The sequence below is a fragment of the Hemitrygon akajei genome, chromosome 30, assembly GCF_048418815.1.
Source record: "Hemitrygon akajei chromosome 30, sHemAka1.3, whole genome shotgun sequence".
Taxonomy (NCBI): Eukaryota; Metazoa; Chordata; class Chondrichthyes; order Myliobatiformes; family Dasyatidae; genus Hemitrygon; species Hemitrygon akajei.
In genome coordinates, this window is record NC_133153.1 from 17,394,381 (window position 1) to 17,414,026 (window position 19,646).

Here is a 19,646-nt window from a genome sequence, read left to right on the forward strand (position 1 = left end):
TTTCAACATATGACAGTCCCGCCATTCCGGGAATTAACCTTGTGAACCTACGCTGCACTCCCTCAATAGTAAGAATGTCCTTCCTCAAATTTGGAGACCAAAACTACACACAATACTTCAGGTAGGGTCTCACCAGGGCCCTGTACAGCTGCAGAAGGACCTCTTTACTCCTATACTCAATTCCTCTTGTTATAAAAGCCAGCATGCCATTAGCTTTCTTCATTGCCTGCTGTACCTGCAAGCTTGCTTTCATTGACTGATGTACAAGAACACCTAGATATCGTTGTACTTCCCCTTTTCCTAACGACTCCATTTAGATAGTAATTTGCCTTCCTGTTCTTGCCACCAAAGTGGATAACTTCACATTTATCCACATTAAACTGCATAAACTCCTTTCTTGAAAAGTGGGACAATATTAGCCACCCTCCAATCAGCAGGAACTGTTCCTGAATCTATAGAACATTGGAAAATGATTACCAATGCATCCATGATTTCTAGAGCCACCTCTTTAAGTACCCTGGGATGCAGACCATTAGGTCCCGGGGACTTATCAGCCTTCAGACTCAACAGTCTATCCAACACCGTTTCTTGCCTAATATAAATTTCCTTCAGTTCATCCTTTACCCTAGTTCCTGTGGCCACTATTACATCTGGGAGATTGTTTGTGTCTTCCCTAGTGAAGACAGATCCAAAGTACCTGTTCAACTCATCTGCCATTTCCTTGTTCCCCATAATAAATTCACCCGTTTCTGTCTTCAATGGCCCAATTTTGGTCTTAACTATTTTTTTGATATTCACATACCTAAAGAAGCTTTTACTATCCTCCTTTATATTCTTGGCTAGTTTCCCTTCGTACCTCATTTTTTCTTGGTGTATTGCCTTTTTTGTTATCTTCTGTTGCTCTTTAAAAGCTTCCCAGTCCTCCGGTTTCCCGCTCATCTTTGCTATGTTATACTTCTTCTCTTTTATTTTTATACTGCCTTTTACTTCCCTTGTCAGCCACAGCCCTTACTCCCCTTAGGATCTTTCTTCCTCTTTGGAATGAACCGATCCTGCACCTTCTGCATTATTCCCAGAAATATCTGCCGTTTTTGTTCCACTGTCTTCCCTGCTAGGGTATTGTTTCATTGAACTTTGGCCAGCTCCTCCCTCATAGCTCCATAGTTCCCTTTGTTCAACTGTAATACTGACACATCCGATTTTCCCTTCTCCTTCTCAAATTGTAGGTTAAAACATATCATATTATGGTCACTACCTCCTAATGGTTCCTTTACCTCGAGGTCCCTGATCAAATCCGGTTCATTGCACAACACTAAATCTAGAATTGCCTTCTCCCTGGTAGGCTCCAGTACAATGGATGGAGGTGGCTTGCTGTGAGAGGAAACAAGTGAAAAGGACTGAGTAATTGTCAAACTGAAGTTCTATTGCTTCCCACATTAATTTGAAATTAATGTTTGTGGGTTATGATAAGATCTTCTTTCTAAAAATACATGCAGCTTCGACAGGTTCAACTGCAATAGCTAATTTCAGGTATATAAAGTATTATTCTGAAATAAATTAAAGGCTGTAACCAACTAGAATATAAAGAAAATACAAAAGTTAAGAAATAGAAGTGTAGATATCAGAATCAAATCAGGTTTAATATCACTGGCATATGTCATGAAATTTGTTGATATGGGTTGAATGGTGGGAAGGTGATTTTTCATCTGTTAAATGGGCAACTTAAGGCAATTGAAATATTTTGCTGTGTTGAAATAGAACATGAGATGGTTTCTACTGAGGTACACAATCCCAATCTGGAAGTTCTCTATAAGCAATGAAGATGAAAGTGTGAAAGTGACCACCCCCCCCATATTCCTGGCTTTCATGGGGAGCTGGACGAGCAAGCTATTGTAACTTCAGTATAGTACTGAAGGACCCAAAAGTGAAATGGCACCAGTTAGTCATTTGATACTGTTTGTGTTGAAGGTCCTGTAGGATTAAGGGAAGGAGGCTTGTTGATTTACAATGCATTTTACTACAGTGTCAGGGAAAGAGCTTCACAATTGAGGGGGAATAATGTTCTTGCCTGTTAGCTATGTGAACTGGAAGGTCACCGAAGCACCTAATGCCAGCCATTAAAAATAGTGAAGAAAAATTCATGGACAGTAAGTTTGCAATCTCTGCATACGTATTAGTGGGCAATGCTTCTAGTTAACAGAGAAAAGGACTCTGAACATTTTCAAAGTGCATGAGATGACTGTGAAATGTGCTAATTTTGTATAGTGGGACGTTCATTCTTGGAAGCCATGCTTAGACGTGAGAACGTTCTGCAGACCGTCCATGCATTACAAAGTGAGGCAAGGGTTGAGAATGCAATGTTGAAACATGGAAGGATTCAGCTGTACGTATGTCCAGGGAGCAGGCAGATGAGGAAAGGGAATTAGCGGGATATGCTCTGTCCCTGTTCCGTGAATGTGTAATGGCGACTGTGCAAATCGCAACTAGAAGACAGATGCAGTGAAGCAAGTTAAGAATAATTCATTGGAAGTCAGGTAAACCAAGCCAGAAATCAGTGCAATGGAAAGTGTCAGGTGGAGGGTTTGCTTGAAGGATATAGTTTATTTTTCAGCAGTAGTTTCAGGTTTATATTGGCTGTTTGTTTAACTGATTACAAAGAAATAAGCCAGGCTTCTTGGTGTCTTGTCCCAAGGATGGTTTATTTCACGTTTCTGAGAGATTAGGATGCATTCTGGAACACTAGGAACCAGCCAAACAAAACAGCTTCTATCAAGCTGGATCACAGCCAACATCCTACCCGACAGCATACAATGGAAAATGATAAACAAGTGAAACTGGTAATGAGGGAGAGGGCCACACAGAGCTGACGAATAATAACTTTCCTGCAATCATTTGTATAAAGGTATTCTAGTCAAGTATTAAAGAACAGGAGGTTGGAAAATTGATATCCTTTGGGTACAGAGAAGATTCCAAAGACATACACGTTCGTAGGTTAATAGGTCACATCACATAGGTTGAGCAGCGTGGGCTGGTTAAGACAGAAGTTCCTGTTATCATCCTGTTTCTCTAAGTAAATGAAGATTGTAGTTGACTTGTAAAGAAGCGATGGTTATGAATGTGACAAACAAGATCATGGGTGGCAAAGTGATGCAGTTAGTAGAGATGCTGCCTCACTGCTCCTGTAACCCAGGTTCGATCCTGACCTCCGGCCCTCCCTGTGCAGTGTTCCTCTGTGACTAAATGGGCTTCTTCTGGCTCCTCTGGTTTGTACTCATATATCAATGATATGCAACGTGGTTGATTTTTTGGTACGTTGTCCCTTGTGAATCTGAGGGGTAGCTAATGGGAATCTGAGTAGAATAAGTTGAATATAAAATTAGCAAGGGAATAGGTTGCTCTGTGAATGGCTTCGCTGTACATTGTAAGGAAGTAAATGCAGGAAACAGAGCTGTTCTGCTCCAGTTGAGATCACAATTGACTATGCTATGTCAATTCCATTTCCTTTCCAGTCTTCCACTGTCCCTCATATGCAACAAAAATCTCACCTTGCCTAAGAGCCAGCAGCCAGGCGGGCGGAAAATACTCCACATCTGTGATTTTTCTCTGTGAATGAAGTTCTCTATAATTACACTCCCGAACAAGTCAGCTCCAGTTATAAGTTTCTGCCTTCTAGTTTTGCATTTTCCCGCCAACGTCAGTTGGTTTTCCACAACTACCACATCAAAATCCTTTCTCCCTTTGATGAAAAGTAGGCAGCAGGATAGACTTAGGAATGAAGCAACAGATAGATTGGATCTGGGCAAATATCAAATATAGTTCAAAGTACATTTATTATCAAAGTATGAGTAAATTATACAACCTTGAGATTTGTCTGCTTACAGGTAGCCATAAAACAAGAGACTCAAAAGAGCCCATTTAAAAAAATCCACAAACACCCAAAGTGCAGAGAGAGAGAGAGCGAGAGAGAGAGATAAAAAACATTGTGCAAACAGTAAAAGTAAGCAAATAGCATTTAGAACGAAAGTGAGTTTTCAGACATGAAACCTGAAACATCCAGAGCAAGCCGACAACCTCGGCCTCAGTTCGGCACATGATGGAGTAAACATCACCGGGGCCGGATGAATCTGCTGTGGATTTAAGCTGGAGTAGGAACCCACAGAGCAGTTGCGAATTCATATGGACTGCTCCACATGGACAGGAAAAAAAAAGGAGCAGTTCTACCTCTGTGTACTGGAAAGATATGGAGATAACTGAGAGAAATTGGGATCAGGTAACCAAGTAGAAATGGTATGAACTGAGGTCAGTTTACTAAAGTGAAAAAGAAGTGTGGTCTCTGCACGAAAAGACCAGGAGCTTTCTTATCAAAAGTAAGAGGTGCATGTAGGATGGCCTAGACATGATGGCTAAAGGCAACTTAAGTTTCTCAAAGATAAAGTAGGCAACCCACTTTGGGTTGAGTGAAAGTATGCTCATTGTCCTGATATGAGATTGGTAGGATTCTCATCGGGCTGAGTTGGAGTGTAATAGTATTGGAAGATATAATGTTAAATAATATCCCAGATCTGGGCGAGGAGTTTGCATTTGTGAACATCTTATATGTCGTGGATATAAGACCATAAGATATAGGAGCAGTATTAGGCTACTAGGTCCATCAACTCTGCTCCACAATCACCATGGCTGATTTATTATTCCCCATTTTCCTGCCTTCTCTCCATGACCTTTGATACCCTGACCAATCAAGAACCTCTCAACCTCTGCTTCAAATATACTCAATTACTTGGCTTCCACAGACATCCGTAGCAATGAATTCCACAGATTCACCACCTTCTGGCTTAAGAAATTCCTTCTCATTTCTGTTCTAAATGGACATCCCTCTACTATAAGGCTGTGTCCTCTGGACCTAGACTCTCCCACTATAGGAAGCATCCTCTCCATGGCCACTCTTTCTAGGGCTTTTAATATTTGATAGGTTTCAATGAGATTTCCCCCCCCCCCCCCACTTATTCTTCTAAACTCCAGCGAGAACAGGCCCAGAACTATCAAATGTTCCTTATATGTTAACCCTTTCCTTCCTGGAATCAATCTCGTGAATCTCCTTTGGACTCTTCTCAATGCCAGCACATCTTTTCTTAGATAAGGAGTTGAAAACTGTTCACAATACTCCAGGTGTGCTCTGGCCAATGACTTATAAAGCCTCAACATAATCTCATTGCTCTTATGTTCTATTCCTCTTGAGATGAATGTTAACATTGCATTTGCTTTCCTTATCACCAACTCAATCTGCAAGTTAACCTTTAGGGAATCGTAAACAAGGACTCTTTATTCCCTTTCCTCATCTTATTTTTGAATTTTATCCCTGTTTAGAAAATAGTCTATGTCTGTATTCCTTCTACCAAAGTGCATGACCGTACACTTCCCTACACTATATTCCAACTGCCACTTCTTTGTTCATTCTCCCAATCTATCCAAGTCATTCTGCAGACTCCCTTTCTTCCTCAAAACTACATGCTGTTCCACCTATTTTTGTATCATCTGCAAACTAGGCCCCAAAGCCATCAATTCCTGTCATCCAAATCATTGACAAACAATTGATCCAGCACCAGCCCCTGCAGAACATCAATAGTCACCGGTAGCCAACTAGAATTGGCCTCCTTTATTCTGACTCTTTGCTTCTTGCCGAACATCCTATCTTCTATTCGTGCTAGCAACTTTCCTGTAATACATGGGCTCTTATCTTGTTAAGCAGCTTCATGTGTGGCACCTTGTCAAAGACCTTCTGAAACTCCAAGTAAACAACATCCACTGTCTCTCCTTTATTCATCCTGGCTATTTTAGTTGCTTTTAACAGTTTCTCAATCCTCTAACTTCCCATTAATTTTTGCAATATTATATGCCCTTTCTTTTGCATTTATGCTGTCTGTGACTTCCCATTTGAGCCATGGTTGCCTCACCTTCACTTTAGAATACCTCTTCATCTTAGGGATGTATCTATTCTGTGCCTTCTGAATTGCTCCCAGAAACTCCAGGCACTGCTGTTCTGCCGTCATCCCTGCTGGTGTCCCCTTCCAATCAACTTTGGCCAGATCCTCTCTCATGCCTTTGTAATTCCTTTACTCCACTGTAATACTGATACATCTAACTTTATCTTCACCCTCTCAAATTGCAGGGTGAATTCTATCGTATTATAATCACTGCCTTCCAAGAGTCCCTTTACTTTAAGCTCTCTAATCAAATCTGGTTCATTACACACAGAATCCACTAGTGGGCTCAGCCACCAGCTGCCCTAAAACCCATCTCACAAGTATTCTGCAAATTCCCTCTCTTGGGATCGAGCATCAACCTGATTTTCCCAATTTACCTGCTTATTGAATTCCCCATGACTATCATAACATTGCCCTTATTACATGCATTTTCTAATTTACTGTCTATCTCATATATATCCTAATTTATATCCCATATCCTGGCTACTGTTCTCGGGCCTGTATATAACTCCCATCAGTGTCTTTTTACCCTTGCTGTTTCTTAACCTTACCCACAAAGATTATACATCTTCCAATCCTATGTCACCTCTTCCTAAGAATTTGATTTCATTTTTTACCAACAGAGCCACCCCACCTCCTCTGCCCACCTGCCTGTCCTTTCGATACATGTATCTTTGGATGTTATGCTCCTGATGCGATCTTCATTCAGCCGTGTCTCGGTGAAGCCCACAACATCACACCTGTCGACCTCTGATTGCCCCACAAGATTATCTACCTTATCCGAAATGCTGTGTGCATTCAACCATAACACCCCCAGTGCTTTGTTCATCACCGTTTTCGATTTTGCTCCTAAGTGCACCTCAATTCATCCCACTGACGTTAATTTTGCCCTACAATCTGCCTGTCCATCCTCACGGTCTCACTGCACATTGCATTGACTTGTATACCACCTGCTTTGTCCTCAGCTCTGTCCCTCTGGATCTCATCCCCTTGCCAACCATCCCCAACAGCTCGAGCAAACCTGCTCGCAAAAATGTTGATCCTCTCAGGTTCAGGTGTAAACAGTCTTTTTTTGTACAGGTCATACCTTCCCCAGAGAGATTCCAATGATCCTAGATATATACAAATATACATTGCTGGGTTCACTAAGTAATAAGTGCAGTGGAAGTGCACAGAAAGTAGTGGGTGTGTGGAATGCACTGCGAGGTGTGGCAGTAGAGGCAGATACTTCAGGAACATTTAGGAGGCTCTCGGACAGGTACATGGTTGAATAGAAAAATGGGAGGCTACGTGGAAGGAAAGTTAGATTGATCTTAGAGCTTGGTTAAAAGGTCAGTGCAAAATCGTGACCTGAAGGGCCTCTACTGTGCAATTGTTCTATGAAATGAAAATGAAATGAAATACTGTTCAATGTTCTATGAAGCTGTCACGTTTTGGTAGACAGATGAGCTAACAGAGCTGAGCGGACTGATTATTAATAAGGAACCATGCTGGGAATACATTGGACATCACTATAGGAATCATTTGTGGACAGTGTGGTTTTCATGCAGAAACTTTGTCAAAAGTATATAGATTGAAAGATGGACACTAGCCTCCTTCTAGTGTTCAGTAGACAGAAAAATTGGTGAGGAACTGAAATGGATAAATCACATCGCTGCACCATGATGCAATGTGAAATTTTTAATAATTAATTTTTTGACAAGACAGTGAGTTATAATAATAGCTGGTCTGACAATTTCCAATTGTAACATTATCTCAAGCAGCCGGTGTTTGGAAGATATTTCTCAACATCCTGTTGCTAGCTGAGGACTGCAATATCTTCTCTGTGTATGTCTGAACAATCTGTCGACATCCAGGCTTGGATGTTATGGATCAGTAAGAATTCCAGAGAGGTCTGGGGAAGTACAAAAAACTTAAAAGGTCACAAATGAGCTAACAGATTTGAGAATGCAGAAAGTACAGTGCACCCAGGTCAGAGGCATTGCACACCAAGAAAATTCATCTTTTGCCGACGTCGTTTTGTTGGAACCAGGCACTGGGTCTGCAGACTGGAAAGAGAAAATGCAAGGACAGCTTACTAAAAATAAAGGGGGTTCATTATGTATATGGGAATAGTAAATGAGTTTGTCTGATGTTTGTTATTAATAAATGACTAGAGGTAAATAATGAACTACCCAGGAATTGTTAATATGTCCACAAGGTCTTATCAGAGTAGATTGTGTCTTGTGTCCCACAAAACTATTGGATTTTTTTTTGGGACATAATGCATCTAAAAGATGAGAAGGATTCATTACATATTCTGAAGTGTATGTTTTAAGGGTGGGAACAGGACAGAGTTAAATCTGCTGATTTGTAGCCCATTCCTGATCCTGATGATTGTGGTTTGGAGATATCTGGGTGATGTGCCCATTTAGTAGCACAGTTAATGGCTCAAGGGTCCAGGTGGAGATCAAGTCATCTTGAAAAGCCACCTTTCATTTTCTGCTACACACAAAACCCACACTGACTCCTAGGAAAACATGTTTATTCTCCAAAGGTGGTCTTGGGCTATGTGGGACTGGATTGAAAACAACAAGTCCTTAAGTAACCTCAAGTAGCATGGGTGTAAGTAGTGATAGGAGTGCTCCATCTTTCAAGCTACCCACTTGCTTCATCAGCCACCACCTTCCTCACCTGTAAGAGTCTGCAGTTTCTACATTAAAGGTTCAAAGGTTCATTTTATTGTCAAAGTATGCATGTACAATACAACTCTGATATTCATCTCCTCCAGGTAGCCTTGAAATGCAGAAAAAAACATGGTAGTTGTTGAGAGAAAAGTCACAGAACTCACAAACCCAGAACGAATGCAGGTCATTAGTGAATCCAAGAGATTATCTGCTAAAGGATACCATTGTACTTGAAGCACTTCACAACTGACCCTCGTCATCAATTGTATTGCTCGCATTTCATTTTGACAAGTAGGAGCTTTCATGGAAGTTTGAATTGTATGTTTGTTCAAGCACTACCCCTCCAAAAGCTCGTGATTCAAACTTCCATGAAAGTTGAAATCTTGCCAATAAATGAAGACTTTTAAACCATTCATAAAATTGAGCGTGGTTTGGAGAGACATCCTGAAGTAGCACAACAGGCAGGATTGTGGTGTCACAAGATTGCTGGTACTATCAGAGCTGGGCAAACTGAATCATAAATCAAAGAAAACATTTACAGAAAACGCAAATAGTTCCGAGCTCATTTTTAAAGTGCTCTCTATTATTTCCCCCCACTTGATCCACAAAACTCAAACACTAATAAAAGGAAGCAGAAACTCTACTCCTTTGTGTTTGTGATGGCCAATCCACTCCTTCTATAGAACAAACAAAGCATGAATAAACTTCTATTTCTCCCAAGTATGAGAGAGATGATGGTGTTCATTTCATTCACAAGATTTTAACTTTCATGAAAGTTTGCATTGCAAGTTTCTTCATGTAGAGACCAGTCAGGAATTATCTTCATTTATCTCAACATTGTTTCTTGGAAGGGCAAACCCAGAGAACAAAGTTGAACAGAAAATCCTACAAAAAGTAGAGATACATCATGAGAAAAGTCCTCTCAACCACTGAGAACATCTACATGAAGCATTGTTACAAGAAGGCAGCACCCATCATCAGGGATCCCCACCACCTGTGCTCTCTTCTTGCTGTTGCCATTGGGAAGAAGGTATAGGAGCTTCAGGACTCACACCATCAGGTTCAAGAACAGTTATTACCCCTTAACCATCAGGCTCTTGACCAAAGGGGATAACTTCACTCAAATTCACTTGCCCCATCATTGAAATACACCCATAGACTCACTTCCAAGGACTCTTCATCTCATGTTATTGATAGTTATTGCTTACTTATTTATTATTATTAATTCTTTAATTTTGTATTTGCACAGGTTGTTGTTGTTTGTTCACTGGGTGACTGCCCAAGTTGGTGCATTCTTCCATTGATCCTATAAAGGTTATTATTCTATTATGGATTTCTTGAGTATGCCCTCAAGAAAATGAATCTCAGGGTTGTACTTGGTTACGTATATGTACTGTGGTAATAAACTTACTTTGAACTTTAAAGTTTGCATAGGACTTAAGCAGTGAACGGTAGGCTTCAGAAGAGTCCAGTAGAACAAAGGGATCTGGGAATACAGATCCATAGTTCCCTGAAAGTGGCATTGCAGGTAGATAGGGTCACAAAGACAGCTTTTGGCAGAATGGCTTTATAAATCAGAATATTAATTACAGCAGTTAAGATTTTATGTTGAAGTTATATGAGATGTTGGTGAGGCCAGATTTGGAGTATTGTGTGCAGTTTTGGTCACCTATCTACAGGAAGGATATCAATAAGATTGAAAGAGTACAGAAAACATGACAAGAATGTTGCCGGGACTTGAGTGCTTGAGTTGTAGGGAAAAGATAAATATGTCAGGACTTATTTCCCTGGGACATATTGGGAATAAGGGGAGATTTGATAAAGTATACACAATAATGAAGGGTATAGGTAGGGTAAATGCAAACAGCCTTTTCACTGTGGTTGGGTGAGACTGGAACCAGCAGTCCCTTGGATGAAATACTTAAGGGGAACCTGAGGGGTGAACTTCTTCACTGAGGGGGCGGTGTGATTGTATAATGAGCTGCTGGTGGAAGTGGGGGATGCAGGATCGATTGCAACGTTAGGGGAAGTTTGGATAAGTACATGGATGGCAGGGGTATGGGGTATGGAAGGTTCTGGTCTAGGTGTGGGTTGATGGAACTAGGTTCAGCACAGACTAGATGGGCCAAATAGTTTGTTTCTGAGCTGTAGTACCGTATGACTACGATTATGACTCCACAACCTAGATTTATAATTGTGTTATATCAATATTCTGCTGTGTAATGTTGAACTTTCTATCAGTTTATTAGATGTTTATGTTCTGATCACATATTTCAGATGCAGGGTTGACCTTCTGACGTTACCTAAGGAACAGAAAAACCATTTGGAGCTCACATTGGAGAACGGACAAGGATCAGTCGTATTACAGATCACATTTGCGGCTTGCAGTGGTGTCTCCATCTCTGACCCCTGTGTCAGCCTGTTGAACGATCAGACCGAGAGACAGCAGATACTTCAGAGATATGTAAGTCATGGGACAGTTTGAAGTGGGTTCAAGAAGCTGTCCACTTTGGGCCTCTTCTGTGAGTGTCACCATCCTGACACCTCGAGCCAGTCTGGCCATTTTCCTCTGACCTCTCTCATTAGCAAGCCATTTTTGCCCACAGAACTGCTGCTCACTAGATGTTTTTTTTGTTTTTCACACCATTTTCTGTCATCTTTGGAGATTGTTGTGTGTGAAAATCATCCCACCTGGCACCAACAATCATTCCACAGCCATTTAGCTCACATTCCTTCCCCATTCAGATCTTTGGTCTTGACCACATCAGCATACTTTGATGCATTGAGTTGCTGCTACCTGATTGGCTGATTAGATGTTTGCACTAACGAGCAGGCGTACCTAATAAAGTGGCCACCATGTATAAGTGGTGAATGAGATTAAACAGACTGCTCAGAGAGGTGTCATTGACATCAATGGTTTCTGGTGTCATGTGAAAATATGCAACAAATTATCGATGTAATGTATAATGTAAGTGATGAGCTGGTGATTTTCTCTCTGTGCAATTTGGTGAGTGATTGGGTTGAGTTTTCTCCGATCTTGGCAATTTACCGCCAGACATTTCATCCGTACGGAAGGGAACATGCATCACGCAAGAGAATTTCTAGAAACGTGGTTTTCCGTGAGCAATTCTGGAAACAAACATGTAGACCTCGATCCTACTTATGAACTGACACGGGGCAAAATTCTAGACCACAATGCACGAAGTTCACCCCACAGCCAATCAGTGGCAAGACTTCCTCCACACATCACAACTGAGTTTCTAAAATGACATCCAATCATTGAAAAGTATATAAAAGTATTATTTGGAGGACACACCACAATCAACAGCGCACTAATGATGTCTCCTGGCATTGTGAGTAAATTGCCGAGATCGAAGAATAACTCAACCCAACCATCAACCACCTAAGATACGCATCTTCTGAAGTTAATAAGTGTTTTAATTTTAATTTTAACCCTAGAGTCTGCGAAACACTTTCCAGGATATGAGTGACATTGGCTTTCTTCAAGTTCAAGTGATCAAAGCCTGTAACCTACCAGCTGCCGATTTTGCAGGTACTATTTTGTGAACTTTTCATCCTAAGTACCTCTCAGTCCCTTGGTAGCTTTCTACCATTAGGTTCACTCTTCAAGTGCTTGCCTGGTTAGCTGTTCTGGTGTCTTCACTTAATTTTCCTTGCATTGTAAGTAAATGCAACCTGGAATAATGTTGGATCAACAACACCAGCACTACTGACCAGGTCAACTTGAGGTTTATTGGTTCTAACACTCTTCACCGGCAACACTTTGAACCTGTTACAGGCTCTCTACTTCTGGTTATGTCAGCACCCTTCTTATCTCATTTCTGCTCTATGCACGGTTACATTTCACCAAGAACACAAGCAGATAGGAGCAGGAGTAGGTTACCTCAAGCTTGCCCTACCATTCAGTATGATCTTGGCTGATCCATGTCGGCCTCGACTCCCCTCCTGCACCTGTTCCCCATTGCCCTCAACTTCTTCACCTTCCAAACATTTATCTGTCTCCATCATAAACATATTTGGTGATCTTGCCTGAACCATGCTCAGGAGAAGAGTGTACCCTGTGAGAAGAAATTTCTGTACACATTGACTTTAAATGAACAGCCCCTTTGTAACTACTGTACATGTCCCCTTATTCATGATTCCCCCACTAGTGAAAACATTTGATTTGATAAAGGTATACAAGACTATGAGTGGTATAAGTAGGATCATGAAAGCAGCTGGAGGTCATGGGTTAAGTGTGAAAGGTGAAAAGTTTAAAGGGAACATGAAGGGAAACTTCTTCACTTAGAAGGGCGTGAGAGCTTGGAACGAGCTGCCAGTGCAAGTGGTGCAAGTGAACATGATTTCAATGTTTAAGAGAAGTTTAGATAGGTACATGAATGGGAGGGTTATGCGGGACTGTGGTCCCCGTGAGGGTCAATGGGAGTTAGCAGTTTAAATGGTTCGGCACAGACTAGATGGGCTGGATGGTCTGTTACTGTGCTGTACTTTTACTCTATTTCACCATTAAGACCTTAAGTGTTTTAATTGTACTGAAGAAAAGTAACCTTTTATGAGGAAATTTGAGGATGAATGCTTATCTGTTCCAACACTTCATGGCTTTCCCTTAGGACAATGCCTCCTAGTGTTCAATTAGCAATAGTTTTCTTACTGATGTCTGCAATAAATGATGTTGTCCTTATACATCAACTTTTATGACCTCAGGATATTACTTAGCACTTGACAGCCAGTGAAGTAGTCTTCATTGTTTTCACTGTTGCAACATGGTGAAGTTGGTAGCCAAAAGCACATCAAGGCCCCATTAATATAAAACTGCCTTTTTACTGATGTGGTGCTTGAGAATTAAATATTGGCCGAGATAGCTTTAAGAACTCCTCCCGCTGGTCTTCAACGTGGTGCAGTAAGATCTTTTAAACTCAGCTGAAAGAGCTAACAAAGCTGTGGTTTAACCCGTCACACAAGCATCCATCATCACAGCTCCCACCTGTAGACCCCACTGTGGCTCAGATGGTGAAACAGGCTGTGTATTCAAGTCTCAATCCATATACTTGCTTAGAAGTGTCCAGGGTTGACAGTCCAGTGCAACAGTACATGCGTGCTGCTGTAAAGATGCTGAAGTTAACTGAGACGAAAGCCGAGAATGCCGTCGAGATTCAGCAGCTTGTATTTAAGATCTGCAGAAGGTGCAGTTCTTGCTTTCTGATTGCCATTTTACTGTAGTCTCATTTACTTGGGAGTGGGCAGTGAAGCCCCCAGGAATAGGGTCCCTGCCCTGGTTAGTGTTATCCTGTATTGTCAAAAACGGGTCACCTGGGTGTTGCCACATTGTTGTTTGTAGGATCTTGCTGTGCACAAATTAGCAGCTGTAGTGACAGCCATCATAAAGTGATTCATCATCTGTGAAACGCTTCAGTTTGGGCCAAAAAGTAAGCAATAGGTGCTATATAAGCTAAATTCTTTGGAGTTGCAGTTGGAACCTAGGATTTGCACTTATAAATGTGGATTTCCTATCAGCAATTCAGCAGCCATTCTATTTATTTATTTATTGCAATGCGCATAGTCCTTCCAGCCCTTCGAGCTGCGCCGCCCACCGATCCCCCAATTTAGTCGTAACCTAATCATGGGATAATTTGCAATGACCCATTAACCTACCAACGGGGACATCTTTGGACTGTGGGTGGAAACCGGAGCATTGGGAGGAAAACCCACCTGGTCACAAGGGTGAACATACAAAATCCTTACAGGCAGCAGAGGGAATTGAACCCCGATCCCTGGCACTGTAAACTGTTACACTGACCACTACGCTGCCTTGACACCCTTAACGTAACAGAAGATTATTTAACTATACAGAATTTTCTATTTTATGAATGGGTACTTAGTATTCTCATTAAATATTGGGATAGTTGTAAGATATAGAAATCCCCTTTGCCTAAAGCTTGCCTTTGTGAGCCTGAACCAGGACCACACATGATTGCTTCCGACCAGTTTATATAATCTCCACCTTAACAACTAGATGAGTAATGCATCATTGCGAATAAATCCACAAAGCATTTACTTTGTCTAAGAGATGAGCTGTATTAATGACGCTGCTCTAAATAAAGATTAGAGGCACTGTGATATTTCACTCCAATACACTGCGGCTTAATTGTCTGGCAGTGATCTGTGGGAGGAGGTCGAATTTATTCACCTGCCCTCCTGCTGTCATAATTCTTTTCAATTTAGAGGCTTGATTTGGAAGCTGACGATGTCTGCGGTGACCATGATAGATGCCGTGTATCCAGTTACACATCAAGCTGCTGTCTTGCCTGCATGTCAGATGTATTTTCCTCATAACAAGCCTTTTCTGTTCTACAGCCAGAGCTGTTCAGCACCAGTTCTCTGACTGAAGCCACATGGGGTTTTGTAATAAATCTGATTATATTTCGGACATCATTTAATTTTTGTCTTAAGTGGTGTACTCTCTATTTAGGAAAGTAAATAAATATTTAGTGATATAATTTGGCTGTAAGCCTGTCCACTTACAATAAAGTCTGAATTAAAAAGTGTATTATGAGTTTGCTACAAAATGCATCAGCACCATTTGGATCAATGGTCATGGTGAAGGAGATTAAATTCATTAAAGAAGGGAGGGGAATTTCCTGAAAGAATGAAAGAAGTGCTGAAGAGCAAAGAGAATTGTGTACAGAGGAAGAATCAGCACAGACCGTTTGAGTCCAGTGTCTTATTTCTCTCTTTGAGGTATTTTTCTGTGTTTTCAGTGATCAGCTGCTTTATTAGGTGCCTCTTGTACCTAATAAAGTGGCCACTGAGTGAATGTTCATGGTCTTCTGCTGCTGTAGCCCATCCACTTCAAGGTTCGACGTGTTGTGCGTTCATATTTGCCCTTGCTGTAACGTATGGTTATCTGAGGTACTGTCACCTTCCTGTCAGCTTGAGCCAGTCTGGCCATTCTCTCCTTAACAAGGTGTTTTTGCCTACAGAACTGCTGCTCACTGGTTATTTCTTTGCTTTTCACACCACCCTCTGTATGAAAATCCCAGGAGGTTAGCAGTTTCTGAGCTACTCAAACCACTCTGCCTGGTACCAACAATCACTTAGACCATATTTCTTCCCCTTTCTGATGCTCAGTCTGAACCTTGCGACCATGTCTGCATGCTTTAATGCATTGAGCAGGTGTATAGCTGTACCTAATAATGTGTCCACTGAGTTTATAGACCAACAGTATGATTACTCTCAAAAGATCTGATCCTCTCCCGATATGAATGTCCTTTGTTCCCAGTGCCTATGAGTATCTGACGCATACAAATACAGCTCTCTTTGGAATTGGAATTGGTTGTACTAAGATACAATGAAAGACTTTGTCCTGCTTGCTATTCATACAGATCATCGCAAACGTATGTGCATCAAGGTAGTAGATTGGGAAAAGCAACAACAGAATGCAGAATATAGTGTAACAGTTAAAGAAAAGTGCTGTTCAGGTAATAGATAAGGAGCAAGGACCATGACAAGGCAGATTGAGAGACAGAGTTCACCATATAACAGCAAGGCAGAACAGTCTTTGGTATAACCATATAACAATTTCAGCATGGAAACAGGCCATCTTGGCCCTTCTAGTCCGTGCTGAGCGCTTACTCTCACCTAGTCCCATTGACCCACATCAGCCCATAACCCTCCATTCCTTTCCTGTCCATATACCTTTCCGATTTTACTTTAAATGACAATACCGCACCTGCCTCTACCACTTCTACTGGAAGCTCGTTCCACACAGCTACCACTCTCTGAGTAAAGAAATTCCCCCTCGTGTTACCCTTAAACTTTTGCCCCCTAACTCTCAACTCATGTCCTCTTGTTTGAATCTACCCTACTCTCAATGGAAAAAGCCTATCCAAGTCAACTCTATCTATCCCCCTCATAATTTTAAATACCTCTATCAAGTTCCCCCTCAACCTTCTACGCACCAAAGAATAAAGACCTAATTTGTTCAACCTTTTCCTGTAACTTAGGTGATGAAACCCAGGTAACATTCTAGTAAATCTTCTCTGTACTCTCTCTATTTTGTTGACACCTTTAATTCGGTGACCAGAACTGTACACAATACTCCAAATTCGGCTTTACCAATGCCTTGTACAATTTTAACATTACATCCCAACTCCTATACTCAATGCTGTGATTTATAATGGCCAACATACCAAAAGCTTTCTTCACCACCCTATCCGCATGAGATTCCACCTTCAGGGAACTATGCACCATTATTCCTAGATCACTCTGTTCTACTGCGTTCCTCAATGCCCTACCATTTACTGTGTATGTCCTATTTTGATTATTCCTACCAAAATGTAGCACCTCACACTTATCAGCATTAAACTCCATCTGCCATCATTCAGCCCACTCTTCTAACTGGTCTAAATCTCTCTGGAAAATTTGAAAACCTACTCCATTATCCACAACACCACCTACCTTAGTATCATCTGCATACTTACTAATCCAATTTACCACCCCATCATCCAGATCATTAATGTATATGACAAACAACATTGGACCCAATACAGATACCTGAGGCACACCACTAGTCACTGGCCTCCAACCTGACAAACAGTTATCTACCACTACTCTCTGGCATCTCCCATCCAGCCACCGTTGAATCCATTTTACTACTTCAATATTAATACTTAATGATTGAACCTTCCTAACTAACCTTCCGTGTGGAACCTTGACAAAGGCCTTACTGAAGTCCATATAGACAACATGTACTGCTTTACCCTCGTCAACTTTCCTTGTAACCTCTTCAAAAAATTCAATAAGATTTGTCAAACATGACCTTCCACGCACAAATCCATGTTGACTGTTCCTAATCAGACCCTGTCTATCCAGATAATTATATATACCATCTCTAAGAATATTTTCCATTAATTTACCCACCACTGACGTCAAACTGACAGGCCTATAATTGCTAGGTTTACTCTTAGAACCCTTTTTAAACAATGGAACCACATTAGCAATACACCAATCCTCTGGCACCATCCCCATTTCTAATGACATTTGAAATATTTCTGTCAGAGCCCCAGCTTGTGAGTGTGTTCATGGATGCAGAGAGACAGGAAGACACACCTTTTAAACTCTTTTAGTAGTTCTGCATTTGAACTCTGTTTGCTGAAATTACTAGCATTTCCAAAGTTCAAAGTAAATTTTATTATCATATTACATATATATTACCATATACAACCTTGAGATTTATTTTATTGCGGGTGTACTCAACAAATCTATAGAATGGAAACTCTAACAGGATCAAAGAAAGAGTAACCAGAGTGCAGAAGACAACAAACTATGCAAATGAAAATATAAATAAATAGCAATAAATAATAAGAACATGAAATAATGAGATAAAGAGTCCTTGAAACTGAGATTACTGGTTGTGGGAACATTTTAATGATGGGCATTGGGTAAACTGCTGTTGTAGTCTTCACAGGGTTAGCCTGGCACAGGATGTTTGAACCCATTCATTTAGATCTGCTCTGTAGGACTGTAGGGAAGAATTCTTTTTAATTAGTAGCATTTGCTTTAATACTATAGTTCATAAATTCTTAATGCCACCAAGTTCACACCAAGCAGCAACTAAACACTTACACTACTCCTATACTGATGCCATTTTATTTTCCCGATATTTCTGTAGCAGTCCGCAGGTTTACAATCCACATAAACTAGGGACAATTTACAACAGCCAATTCACCTATCAACCCCACAGTCTCCAGGAGAACATGCAAACTCCACACAGGCAACATTGGAACTCAGGATTGAAAATATTTTAATAATTCCGGCTTACGTTGTATTTAAATGTCTCTGAATGAAGTCTTCAGAGCATTGGTAAGCCTCGACATCTTTGATGATTGACTAAGCTGGGGGTATGGCTTAACTGCCTGTCAAAGGCTTGCAAGTCTGTTGAAGGTTTACTGTGTCCCAGTTGTGTTGCTTGAGGTCCAGCTGTAACATGGGGTCAGGCAACTCAATCCTATAATGATCAACCTTCTGGGTCCAGAGCAGGCAACTTCAGAACAGTTGTGAATATAGGCCACAGGTCCCTCTTGAGAAAAAAAGAATCCTGGCCACTAAAGTAGTAATTCATTTGGAAGAAATGCAGTGTGCACCTCGTAAATATTAAAGTGTGAATATCAGGACGGTTTGCACCAGTAAGCAATCCTCACCCTTAAACAAGATGCCATTTAATTAGTTCTAATTTGTCATCCATATTTTTATCTCTTTAATAAATAACACATGTTTCAGTTGGAACAAACGATGCAGGCTGAGGTAAATGTTATTGTTTGTGCTCCTTCACAGCACATGATCCCCATTAGTCAGTACTTAAACAAGGTATGGAAGATTTCTATTGGTGATAACTCTTTGAGCTGCTATATAAATCATGACACTAAAGTAATAAAGTTGGCACTGCCTGCTAATGGAGTGTGTGAACCCGTTCATAAACAAAGAACAATAAGTGCTGCATGATTCATTACCTCATAAGATGGTGCGTGCAAAAAATTTTGTGTCTTTGTGACTTACAGTGTAGTCAGATTCACAAGAGCTTCTAGGAAATGCCCTCTAACCTTGTCTGGCCACTCTGTTCCTAATGCTTTGATGCAAAGCCAAAGGAGACTAACACCAGGATATAGTATCATATAAAATTACTGCACTTAACATTACTCTGTTGCTTTGAAAGTGCCGTTGGCTTCCACTAAATACCAGACTTTGCAAAATCAGTTTTCAAAAAGGCAATTTTGATAATGAATCTAAAATATGCACAAATGAAATGCTTTCTGAAAGGATTTTTCATATATTATTGCAGTTTTTTATTAGTAATCTTTGTTAAAATACTAGATATACAATGAAAGGCTGTGTGTGTATAGGTACACAGACACAATGAATGTGGAGATGTTTTTGAGTCTTTCTGTAAAAATGTGTAAACAGCTAAGAATAGAATTTCTAG

General features: G+C 40.8%; 1 protein-coding gene across 5 annotated transcripts in view; it reads left to right on the top strand.

Moving 5' to 3' along the window:
* LOC140718840 (multiple C2 and transmembrane domain-containing protein 2-like) overlaps positions 1-19,646 on the top strand; it is a 431,322-nt gene that overhangs the window by 236,923 nt on the left and 174,753 nt on the right. For all 5 annotated transcript variants that reach the window (XM_073033051.1, XM_073033048.1, XM_073033050.1 and 2 more), the window contains 2 exons: positions 10,925-11,111; positions 12,107-12,200. In XM_073033051.1, the coding sequence (XP_072889152.1) occupies positions 10,925-11,111; positions 12,107-12,200 (281 nt within the window). The remainder of the gene's footprint in view (positions 1-10,924; positions 11,112-12,106; positions 12,201-19,646) is intronic.